General features: G+C 50.0%; 1 protein-coding gene across 22 annotated transcripts in view; it reads left to right on the top strand.

Moving 5' to 3' along the window:
* EHMT1 (euchromatic histone lysine methyltransferase 1) overlaps positions 1 to 6,731 on the top strand; it is a 118,651-nt gene extending 111,920 nt beyond the window's left edge. For 21 of the 22 annotated variants that reach the window (XM_032920307.1, XM_030506942.1, XM_030506940.1 and 18 more), the window contains 3 exons: positions 1,114 to 1,192; positions 4,390 to 4,565; positions 5,325 to 6,397. In XM_032920307.1, coding sequence (XP_032776198.1) covers positions 1,114 to 1,192; positions 4,390 to 4,565; positions 5,325 to 5,508 — 439 coding nt within the window. In that variant the 3' untranslated portion in view covers positions 5,509 to 6,397. Of the gene's footprint in view, positions 1 to 1,113; positions 1,193 to 4,389; positions 4,566 to 5,324 lie in introns of all 22 variants that reach the window. The other variant, XM_030506939.1, reaches the window with a different exon arrangement.
* The last annotated feature ends 5,878 nt before the right edge of the window (positions 6,732 to 12,609 follow it).

Below are 12,609 nucleotides of genomic sequence, written 5' to 3'. Positions count from 1 at the left end.
GAAATGGATACAGTTGGTTAACACTTGGAAATGCCTTGGGAGCTGCAGAGGAATGCTGAGATAATGGCTGCTGATCATGGAATCTCTGTTGATGCTGCAAAATATTCATTTATTCATATTGTGAATCCTTTGCTTATAATTAATTAGCATTGCAGTGCAGGCCTGGAAGAATTAGGTACTACTGTGCTGTTGCTGCTTTCTCATATCCTCCCTCTGGCTCAGTACCTCTCCTTTGTGTCTCTTACTTTGATTGCAAGCAGGTCAGGGCAGGAAATGTTGAACCTTGGCAGTCCAAAACTGTTTAACCTGGAGACAGGGAGACAAACGTGGGAACACCAGTGCAGTGGGGACTCCTGCACCAAGGGGGGGTTGCAGCAAAACCAGCATCTGTCTGGGGTGTGGAAGGTGGTGGGTGTATTTAGTCCTTCTCGGCAAGCCAGGCCAAGCAGCATGTGCATCGTGGTGCTCAGAGGATCTGGCATCTTCCTTGCACCTGGTTTTACAACAAGGTGGCTGTTACTGGATCACAGTTCTGATTTATTCTGGTTCAAAAGGGATAGAGAAAGAAGCTGGGATCCTTCCAGGGATCCTGCCAGGTTAGGTTAGACCTAAGGCTTCAAAACCAAACCTTTATAAAGTATGCAGCCTATGTAATCAGTTAAAATACCCTGGAAAATACAGGAGGGACAGACACAACCGTTTAGCTTTGGGATGTAAACAGCACAAGCACTGCAGTGGCGTACAGGAGAGCCAGGACATGATCTGAACAGAAGGAGAATTGGATTAATGTGTTGATCTTGGCCAACAAAGAGATTTGCAGAAGGAAAGACAGTCCTCGGAGAAAAAGTAAATTTTGTTGGAAGTAAGACTCCAGTTTTAATATTGAAAGTGTTGCCCTGAAAAGATGGACTTTGGAGCCAGATTTTAGCTGCTGTAAGTTGGCAAAGCTCAGTTTGCCTGGGTGGCTCTGAGATGACCTGCACTGTAAGGCTGGGGGTTGCCACCTGTGGCTGGACTGTATCCCTTTCTTTCCCTCTTCTCAGAAAGAGAAGTTTAAACCCAAACATGTGATTGCATGAGCATCTTATCTCTGCCTTCCCTGTTTGTCTGCAGGTACGTTGGTGAGCTGATATCCGATTCAGAGGCAGACGTCCGTGAAGAGGACTCCTACCTCTTCGACCTAGACAACAAGGTACTGTATCTGAAGGTGTCTAATGAGACAAACCCAAGGTCTTGCCTCTCCAAAAGAGCAAAGAGAATATTTGTCTCCATCTTGACACGCAGCAAAGATGAGAACTGCAAAATATAGAGGGGTAAGGCTTGTTAAAGCAATGCTAGGCTGCCATGGTATGTGCTGCCCACACCAGTTTTGATGCAAGATGCTCTTCTGTCAAAACTGTTCAGGTATCCTGAGGAGTTGTTCCAGTTTTTGGTACTCTGTGTGTATATGCAGGCTTGCAGCCATGCTGATTGGCAGCTCTGTGAGTTCTTCATAAAAAGATGAGTTGGATGATTGAAAAAGCAAGCCTGGTTCACTTAAAAGATCCATCAGATACCCTGGCAAGGGCTGGAGGCTCGTTCTGCTAGTAGTTACCCTGTGCTGCTCTGTGGAGAGCTGTCTCAGAGCAGAAACCCTGCTTTGAAAAGTGCCATCTAAAGCTTTTAAACAAAGCCATCACTTCAGACTTTCCTTGTGAAAGGAGGAGGAGAGAGGTGAGCTGGGGACTCAGAGGAGTGGGGTGGCTTCCAAGACGTCTTGTTTCTGTCATCAGCTAGTGACAAAGAAGCTTTGGTTTATTTTTTTGCCTTTCTTTTTCTTTTTAAAGCCACACACATTGAACAACTGAAAGAAGACAAGTGATGAGTGTTGTAGTCAGTCTGAAAACAGAGCGGTCAAACTGTGATTAAGAAGTTGAAAAGCAGGAGGGACTTCAGCCTGGTTTGTGCATTCAGAGCAAGAGCCCACCTGGGCCTTGCCTGGCCTTTAGGTCAGCCCCTGGCTGGCTGCCTTGATGGAGAACCTCTGTGTTTGCTCTTAGGAAGCCTTCAGTAAAGCAAAGAGGAAGACCCAAGGCATAAGCATTGTCTTTTTTCAGGGTGTCTGAGCCCTGGGGAACACCACTTGTGACCAGCTGCCAACTGGATTTAACTCCATTCATCCCCACTCTTTGAGCCCCACCATCCAGGCAGGTTTTTAGCCAGTGAACAGTGCACCCATCCAAGCCATGAGCAGCCAGTTTCTCCAGGAGAGTGCTGTGGGAAACGGTGTCAAAGGCTTCACTAGCGTCAGGTGGACAATAGCCACAGCCTTTCCCTCATCCACTAAATAGGTCACCTTGTCATAGAAGAAGATCAGGTCAGTCAAGCAGGACCTGACTTTCATAAACTCATGCTGTCTGGGCTTGGTCACCTGGTCATCCTGTATGTGCAGCATGGTGGCACTCAGGATGATCTGCTCCATAACCTTCCTCAGCACTGATGTCAGATGGACAGACCTGTAGTTCCCTGGATCCTCCTTCTGGCCCTTGCTGTATATAGGCATCACATTTGGTAATCTCCAGTCAACCACGACCTCCCCAGTGAGGCAGGACTGCTGAGAAATGATGGAAATGCCTTGGTGAGCACTTCCACCAGCTCCTTCAGCACCCTTGAGTGGATCCCATCCGTTCTCAATAGACCTGTGTGTGTCTAAGTGGCGTAACAGGTCGTTGGCCATTCCCTGTTGGATTATGGGGGCTTCATTCTGCTCCCTGTCTCTATCTTCCAGCTCAGGGGGCTGGGTACCCAAGAACAACTGGTCTTGCTATTAAAGACTGAGGCAGAGAAGACATTGGGTACCTCAGCCTTTTTCTCATCCTTTGTCACTATGTTGCCCTCACATGCAATAAAGGATGGAGATTCTCCTTAGCCCTCCTTTCGTTGCTGATGTATTTATAGAAGCATTTTTAATTGTCTTTCACAGCAGTAGCCAAATTAAGTTCTAGTTGGGCTTTGACCCTTCTGATTTTCTCCGCATACCCTCATGGCAAGGTGGGAAGCACTTTGCTTTGGGACTTGTCCTCCTCAGCAGCTTCACACAGTGAGGACTCTGCGTGGGTCAGTCAAGGCAGCAGAATCCTTTCTCAAGAAGCACATCTTGACTTGCATGGTGGAGAGCCCAGATCTTTCCAGATGGGCTCTAGATGTGGTAGTGGGTGATGTTGCCCTCACCAGCCATGGCATTTCCATGGAGGAAAGTGAGGGGATGATGGGATTACTGATAATTGCAATACAAAATAACAGTGTGTGTGTTATGGGACCATGTGGGGTGATGCCTGCCCAGCTGTTGGGCCACCTTCCCTGGGCTTGTGACCCAGTGGGGTGGTGTGATCTGGCACCACTTGTCCTAATGGACGGTGGTGAGGTGCTTGCCCAAAAGGGAGCTTGAGCACTGCTAATGGAGCCTTTTGCTTTTGGCCTCTTTGCAACTGAAATTAGCTCCTGTAATTAAAGCCTCTGCCTTGCACAGTCATTCTCTGCTGCAATAAAAAAGCCCTGAGGGAGGTTCTTTTCTTTTCAAGGAAAACAAAATATTACTGCTCTCTGGAAAGGGAATTTCTGTGTTCTCACTTGCACTTTTATCTGCAAAAACCTGTGTTTTCTTGAGGCTCTGGCTTTGTGTTTTCTTGCTGTCATGTTCAATTAGAGGACAGAACAGATGCTGTTCCCCTATCCAGCAGCTTGTACCCGTAAGGTGTTTGTCTGCACCAGGCATCAATCCCACTGTGCCAAGCTGGTGCTTTACCTGGGCAGAGTGGGGAGAGCCGATGGGCCAGGCAGTGACAGGGGCATTTCCAGAGGTCTTTGGGCTGGTGGGGGGCAGAAGGCTGTGCAGAAGACTGGGGGTTCAGCGTACTGGATCTAAAAGTGTGTGTTTAGTCCTTTTAAACCTGCAGTGGGCATCCTGCCCTGGTTGTTCTTCTTGAAGCTCTGCAGAGTATCGGTGGAATGACCAGTAGTTTGGTCATTTGTTTTATTTTAACAAGTAGCAGTAATCGTAGAATCATAGTCATGAAATGGTTTGTGTTGGAAGGGACCTTAAAGCTCCTCCAGCTCCAACCCCCTGCCAGGGGAAGGGACACCTTCCACTAGAGCAGGTTGCTCCAAGCCCCTGTGTCCAACCTGGCCTTGAACACTGCCAGGGATGGGGCAGCCACAGCTTCTCTGGGCACCCTGTGCCAGCACCTCAGCACCCTCATAGGGAAGAGCTTCTGCCTAAGAGCTCGTCTCAATCTCCCCTCTGGCAGGTTAAAGCCATTCCCCTTGTCCTGTCCCTACAGGCCCTTGTGAAAAAAGCACTGATAGTAAACCCAGCCTCACCTCATGGCTAATGACACATTTCTCCCCTAGGATGGAGAGGTGTACTGCATCGACGCCCGTTTCTATGGCAACATCAGCCGCTTTATCAACCACCTCTGTGAGCCAAACCTCATCCCAGTGCGAGTGTTCATGTCGCACCAGGACCTTCGCTTTCCCAGGATTGCCTTCTTCAGCACAAGGCACATAGAAGCTGGAGAAGAAATCGGGTAGGTTCTGTCCTGGGGCTGCCACTGCCTCGCTGCGGGGAGTGTGGTGGGGTGAAAGCTCTGCTGCTCCTGAGTAGGGTCATAGAATCATAGACTCAACCAGGTTGGAAAAGACCTTTAAGCTCATCAAGTCCAACCATTCCCCAGCACCGCCAAGGCCACCACTAACCCATGGACTGAGGGCCTCGGCTACACGGGGTGTGAACACTTGCAGGGACGGTGACTCCAGCCCTGCCCTGGGCAGCCTGTTCCAATGCCTGAGCACCCTTTGGGCAAAGAATTGTTCCTCAGCTCCATCTAAACCTGCCCTGGTGCAGCTTGAGGCCGTTTCCTCTTGTCCCATCCCTTGTTCCTTGGGAGCAGAGACCAGCCCCCTCCTGGCTCCATCCTCCTGTCAGGCAGTTGCAGAGAGCGATAAGGTCCCCCCTGAGCCTTCTCTTCTCCAGACTAAACCCCCCCAGGTCCCTCAGCCGTTCCTCATCACACTCGTGCTCCAGGCCCTGCACCAGCTCTGTTGCCCTTTTCTGGCCCTGCTCCAGCACCTCAATGTCTCTCTTCTAGAGACGGACCCAGAACTGAACAGAAGATCACTCCATCCCTTCACTTCCCAGGGATCCCACAAGCACACTCCATCTCCTGAAGCATTCCAAACCCCCTAGCTCTGTGGATTGCCAGCCCTGGCCTCTGACTCCAGTGCTCCCTTTTGCTCCTGAGTGCTGGTGCTTTGCAGTGACCTCATCTCTTGTCTTTCTCTTGCAGCTTTGACTACGGAGACAGGTTCTGGGACATCAAAGGCAAATTCTTCAGCTGTCAGTGCGGTTCACCCAAGTGCAAACACTCGAGCTCAGCGCTGGCCCAGCGGCAGGCGAGCACCTCGTCCCAGGACACGCAGGAAAACGGGCTCCCTGACACCAGCTCTGCCACAGCAGCTGGCCCCTTTTGAGGCTCCGCTCCCCAGAGACTGACTCCTTTTAACCCCATAGATTCACATACTGTCTGAATTTCCATTTAAAGAGAAAAAAAGTGAAAAAACACACAAAAAAAAGCCCTCTCCAGGAAAGCCAAGAGTTTGTGACACTTAGGGCTGTGCCACCGACTGTTACTTGAGGAATAAGTAAAAGCAAATCCCGCCTCCATGATGATGTTCTCCCCTCTCTGGGCCTGGAAAGCTGCTGGGTTTCACAGTGTGGAGGGGTGGCTGGTGCAGTTTTCTTCTCCATGCAAACTGTCCTGGCCTCCTTCTCTTAATATGCTCTAAGTGTTGTCCAGGGGAGAGCCACTCGTCCTCGGAATGTTCATTGAATGGCTCGCTCATGCCAAGTCATCTCCAGTTCACTTGGAATAAACTTTGAGTACTTGATGGGACTTTGTTTCTAAGCAGTAGGAGGGAGGGAGGGAGGTGCTGGCGTTCGGGGTGCTTGGCACAGCCCCGGGGCAGGTTCTGCTGGTTGGTTTTTGTTGGTTTGTTTGGTTTTTTGGTTGGTTGGTTGTTTTTAATCATGGATTTCTCCCACATCTCACAGGACGTTGTGGTGGGGCCTTTCCTTAGGAGCCAGAGGGAATTTCTAACAAATACCCTCCTTATTCCCAAATCCACCGGCTTCTTTCTCTTCTGATGAGAGGAAACCCATGGTCCTCACAATCCCTTTGGTCCCTGGCTCTCCCTGAGCCAACCAGAGAAGCTTCCCCTGAGCCTGGGCTCCCTTTGGGCTTTCTCCATCAGGAACCAGCTCTCGTCCACACCACTGGGCCCTGTTACTGTCTCCATGGAAGGATTCCCCTCGCCCCGTCGCATGAGCTGTTGTAGAGAGGGAAGGTCGAAGGGGATCGTACAAGACACTAAACTTCTTCAGCAAATCAGGTTTTTCCTTGTTTTTATAAACACGAAGTGAATGATAAATGTATTCTAGAGGACCTCGACTCGCGGCCGCCGCTGGGGCGAAGAGCAGACGGGCTGTGCAACGGCGAGGACATCCCAGATGCCACCAGCTCGTCTGTTCCCATCCCTTTCCTCGACGCTGGGCACCTTCGATTCATTTTTAAGCCACACGCTATGAGGTTCCAAGAAACTGATTTATTTTTTACCATGACATTGGGGACTGGCGTTAAAAACTACAAAAAATAAAATAATAAAAACCCATTAAAAAAAAAAAAAACAAACCCCAAGAACACCCCCAAAAAAACCAAAACGACAACAAAGAGAAACCACACAACAAAACGGTGCTGATTCTGGTGTGATTTTTGCTCACCACGTGAATATAAACTTATCAATTGTATAAAAAGAACAAAGTGATTTTAGTATAAAAATGCAGGAAAAAAAAAACCTTTTTTTAAATTGTTAGTATTGTAGTGTGAATAAAATTTGCCATCACCTTTTGTGTGGTGGCTGCGCAGGTCATTACCTTCAGTTTTGTTCTGTTCTTTTGTTTTTGTTTTTGCATATATCTTTAAATACTGTAATTAGGGCAGTACCAGTTTCTTTTGTTCATCTCTTCTAGAACATTCATAATGCCGTCATGTTTATTATTATTATTTTCGGTTGCTGTTTCGGACCGTTGGAGGAGCGCTCTTTTGGCTCTGCTCATTTTCTTGTTCTGTTTTCAATGAAACCAATAAAAAAAAAAAAAAGCAAAAAAAAGCAAAGGTGTTTTAAAAGGAATTTGGGTTTTTTGTGTGCTGGTTCCGGGTGGGCCTGGGGCTGGTGCCATCCTTTGGCTGGAAAGTGAAAGAAGGATTTAAACCCCCAGCCCTGCGGACTTTCAAGGTGGGAAGAAGCAGCCTGAGCGTTGCTTTGAGTTCTGGGAGAAGCTGAGTTTTATATATTGTATAATTCATAGAATCCCAGTCTGGTTTGGGTTGGAAGGGACCTTAAAGCTCACCCAGTTCCAACCCCCTGCCACGGGCAGGGACACCTTCCACTAGAGCAGGTTGCTCCAAGCCCCTGTGTCCAACCTGGCCTTGAACACTGCCAGGGATGGGGCAGCCACAGCTTCTCTGGGCACCCTGTGCCAGCGCCTCAGCACCCTCACAGGGAAGAGCTTCTGCCTCAGAGCTCATCTCAATCTCCCCTCTGGCAGGCTAAAGCCATTCCCCTTGTCCTGTCCCTCCAGGCCCTTGTCCAAAGCCCCTCTCCAGGTTTCCTGGAGCCCCTTTAGGCACTGGAGCTGCTCTAAGGTCTCCCCTTCAGGAGCCTTCTCTTCTCCAGGCTGCCCCAGCCCAGCTCTCTCAGCCTGGCTCCAGAGCAGAGCTGCTCCTGCCCTAATTCTTTGGTCTTAACATTACCCCGTTTGGGAGCCCAGCCTCTGCTTGTGAATCTTCTTGTGAGCAAACCCTGGGATGTTCCTGTGATGGGAAGTGGCAGCAGGAGGAACCACGGGCTCTGCGGGTGTTGGGCTGGGCCGGCAGCCCCGAGCGGGCAGGGGCTGGGTTTGGGGTGCTGTGGGGTGCACCCAGTGGAGCCATGCTGGGGGGTCCCCCCAAGCCCTGTGGTTCCAGACATGGGTAGGGGCTGCCAGGGCAGCAGGACTAAGCACAGCCAACACGTGCCCTCACTATTCACCTGCGTCGGGAACATGACGGAGCTCTGAGTCACTGCCAGTCAATAGCTCATAGAAACGGTCATAAACAAAAGGAAAAGCCCAGCCCAATGCCAGCGGGGGTGGGAGGAGCAGGGACGGGTCTGGCCACATCCTCTTGCCCACCTCTCATCACCCAGTGATGCCCCTCATCATCCTCCCTCACCAGTCAGGCGGCTTGAGGTCAATAAAATGTGATGTCTGGAGATTGAGTAGGTTTGATGAGACAGGGCAGTGCTGGAGTCACCGTCCCTGCAAGTGTTCACACACCTTGCAGATGAGGCCCTCAGTGCCATGGGTTAGTGGTGGCCTTGGCAGTGCTGGGGAATGGTTGGACTTGATGAGCTTAAAGAGCTTTTCCAACCTGGTTGATTCTATGATTCCATATTGAGTTTTGCTGCTGGAATTGTATTGGGTGCTGTTGGGATGAGCCAGAGCTGTCGGGGAAAGCAAGCAGGATCCTTGAAGACACCCCTGTGCTCTTGCACATCGAGACCATTTAACTACAGGCTAATTCTAATTATAATAATTCATTCCAATATTGGATAATTAAACATCGTGATGAAAATAAACTGCTTTAATTGAAGGTGAGAAGTGGAAAACCCCCAGAGAAATCTAATCTCTGAGTGTAACGTTCCTGAATGAGTTCTTTTTCCGGTGTTGCGAAACACACCAGGAAACACACTTGGTTTTGGGGATTCATGGGATCACACGATGCTGGTCCTGGGTGCAGGGAGGATGTTCGCATGGGTGGAGTTTGAACATGGTTTGCCCCCAGTGGTCCCCAGCACCACTAAGCGATGTCTTTGCTTTCCTGTGCCAATAACTACAAATTAAAGCTCCACATTTAAGGCCCCACCACATTTCCACAGGTGAGGATGAGCTGGAGAAGGGATGCCTGTTTCAATAGGCATTTCTGCCGTGAAACAGCCGGTGTGAAGCGGGGGGCTCTGGGGTTGGGATACGCAGATGAAGCCGAACCCACTCAACTGAGGGTAGCAGCTTGTTTAGATGCTTCACTTCAAAGGATGCAACAATTTCAATGTCAGTGTTTTGCCCCGGAGCGAAGCTGCTCTGTCACTAATTGCTGGCTCCTTACAAAGCCTGGGAGGTGTCTGTGGCTCTGATTCTGCTTTGTTTGATGCAGAGATTTCTTTTCTTTCAATGCAGCAGGAGCATCTGCTCCAGGCTTCGCTCCCCAGCAGCCAGTTGCCACTTTGCTCATGCACTTACCAGCACAGGATCTTTTCCTTTTCAGCCACTGCCAAGCGAGACACGAGGCCTCACAACTACCCTGTGCAGGGCCAGGGTCTCCTCTCACCTCTGCTGCGGGCACACAGAAACCTTCAATCACTCATTGGCTTTCTCCTGGGGATTCGGGCACTCAATGAGTGATGCTTTGGGGTGTTCCCATGGTCACAGGGCTGTCCCCCGGAGTGGGACCACATGCACGGATGCTGGATTTGGTGCTGAGCTCAGGTGGGCGTGGGGCTGAGCTGTGGGCGCATCCTGAGCATTCTGCAGCATCTCATCCTTGCCCATATGAATGGGAGGAGGGTAACGGGGCAAAATCCTAAGTTCAGAGAGCTGGAGGAGATGCTGCTCTCCTTCCATGCATGGAATATCCCTACTCCCCTTCTCGTTCCCATTGGATCCCCTTCAGGGAATGCTGGGGACCACCAGCACACCTGCCTCCTGGTGGGCATCAGCCCCTATAGCTATAGAGGAGCATCATACAGAGGCCAGTCCCCTGCTCTGGGGCCAATGGATGAGACATGGATGAGTCAAATCCAGCTTGTACAAACCCTCTGCAGGTTCCTGTCTCTGGGGGCTGCTGGACATGGGGGGTGTTAGAAAGGCACCCAAAGGCAGCATCTGCTGCCCTGCAGCTGCACTGGACCATAAAACTACCCTGAAATACTGGAGCTGATCTGGCTTCTCCTCCTTATAGACTCTGTCTCTCCCTTTGTCCCACAGTGCTGACCTCCCTCCCTGAGGAAATGTGAGCGAGGGCGATGGTTATCCTGCAGCCTGGAAGAGTTATGAAAACTCTATAAACGTAGATTTCATCCCACGTCTCATTCCTGGGCCTTTGCCAGAGCTGGAAGAAATATTAGTTTATCTCTCCGATAGCACCGAATATTCCCTTCCCTGCTGAAAGAGCTCCCTTATCGCCCTTTTAATTTCCTTTCCAGTGCTTTGGGCGGGATGAAAAGGCACGGGTGCTATCGCTGTTGGCAGGGAAAAGCATTGATGTCCTGGCTGCTGGTTATGAGAGCCTCGCACCAGGCTCAGGTTCAGGTTTAAAGCCCACAGATGGGATGGGAGGGATGAAGCAGGCGAGGGCAGCGGTGATGATGCCCCCTCCCTTTCCCAGGCATTAGCACTGATGGACTAAATGACCAGAAAAACAAATATTACTTAACAGGGCCTGAGAGCAGGAGTGGGATGACTTGGGAGGGGGAGGTTGAACAAGGTCAGCCCAGGCCTGAGTTTTCCTGCTCAGCTTTGCCTTTTAATTTCTGTTTAACCAATGGGAGAGTCATTAAAGGACTCAGCACCTATTAACTGTGTTAAGCAACTGCTGGGGCTCCTGCTTTGCTGGCAGCAGAAGACATGGCGGGGACACTGTCTTGCTGGATGTACCTGCAAGCTGGACCCTTGGGTTACCTCTGCTCTTACTGCAGCATCAAAGGGAGCTCAGTCCCTGCAGCAAGGAAATGCCCCCATAACCAGCAAGCTTGTATTTATAATGAATTTATAATGAATAAATGCTCCCCAACCCTTCCGGGATGGGTGGAGAAGTGGAAGGAAGGAAACAGGCAATGAGAGTGTTCCGACCATGTTACACCCTGATCAGCACGTGGTCAGCATCAGCAAAGGTGGCCAAAACAGTTGGGGTTTGTTTGGCAGCTCCTCTCCTCACCTTCCTCTCTGCAGGAGGCCTGAAGGGTTTTAATCACAAAGTCATAGAATACAGGGTTGGAAGTGACCTCCCTGAAACAGCCGGTGTAGGGTTGGGGGAGCTCTGGGGTTGGGGTATGTGACAGAGCAGCTGTGGCTGCCCCATCCCTGGCAGTGTTCAAGGCCAGGTTGGACACAGGGGCTTGGAGCAACCTGCTCTAGTGGAAGGTGTCCCTGCCCGTGGCAGGGGCTTGGAGCTGGATGAGATTTAAGGTCCCTTCCAACACAAACCAGGCTGGGATTCTATGATCATCTGGTCCAGACTTTCTCTGAAAAAAACATGGTCTAGACAAGGTGTTCCAGCACCATGTCCAGCTGCCACTTAAAAGTGTCCAGTATTGGGGAATCCACCACTTCCCCAAGGAGATTATTCCAATGGCTGATTGTTCTCATCGGGAAAAATTTTCCTCTTGTGTCTAACTAGAATCTTCCCAGGAGTAACCTGTGCCCATCACTCCTCATACTCTCCTTATAAAAAGGGAGTCTCCATCTTCTTTGTAGCCATGCTTTAAACACTGGAGCATGTAGCTAGATACTGGAACAGGTACCTAAAATGAAAGCCTTTGTCTGCCCTACCCAGACCTCCTGGGACCAGGTTTATGCCCCAGGGCTGCTGATGCTCTTATTAAGCCATCACAGCCTGATGTTTGTTTGGGATCAAATCCATCATTACACCAAACTTCCCCAGCTGACCTGGTAGGAGCAGGGCATTGGCACAGTAAGCCAAGACTTTGTTTAAATCCTTGGAGCTCTGCTATCTAACAAGAATGACAAGAGACTACATTAGGAAAAGGGCTGGCTATTTTAAGAGAGATCCATTTGCCAACTTCGCTGGCTGCAGAAGTCTTTAATACTGCTGCAGGAATAGAAAGTGTTGGACACATATGGATCCTATGGACCCAGTTAGCTACTGAGGGTGGGTTTGCAAAGGGTATAAATGCCTCTAAGCCTGGGGAGAACCAAGTGCATTTTGGGCTGAGCTGACTTTGAGGAGGTGGCTGTGGAGCATTTTGCATTTGGGATGGTTTTCCCTTCCCTAAGGAAAGGGGAGAAAGGGTAAGCGCTACCAGCTGGTCTTTACAGACTGATTGATTCCCATCCCACGCTGCTGCTCTACTGGGGATGCTTTAAAGCACCAGTGTTGGGTGTGAAGCATCTGACCTGGGCTCTGCTGCATGAACCCAGGGTCAGTAGGAGGCTAAGTAAGCTGGGAAAAAGGTAAGATGCGGATTTGTGGTGTTGATAAGGTAGAAAATATAGAGATATAGGCGCTAGAAGCCCTCTCTGCTGGGCGTTGCTTGGTGCACCATGCTAATCCCATGGAAGCCTGGAAGGGAGCTGCCTGGAGCCTGCTGTATTGAGGACATAAAGCACCCAGTTATCAAGAGCTTCCCCTGTCTTCTGAAGGCGCTTCCATCTGTGTTTTCAGAATGAGGTTGATTTAAATGGTGATGTATTTGTGATGGGTAATAAGCTTAAAAAAAGAATCAGCAATCCTTGCTTGA

The sequence above is a fragment of the Strigops habroptila genome, chromosome 15 (assembly GCF_004027225.2).
Source record: "Strigops habroptila isolate Jane chromosome 15, bStrHab1.2.pri, whole genome shotgun sequence".
NCBI lineage: Eukaryota > Metazoa > Chordata > Aves > Psittaciformes > Psittacidae > Strigops > Strigops habroptila.
Note: the sequence above shows the minus strand (reverse complement) of the source record. Positions and strands in the feature narration are given on the sequence as shown.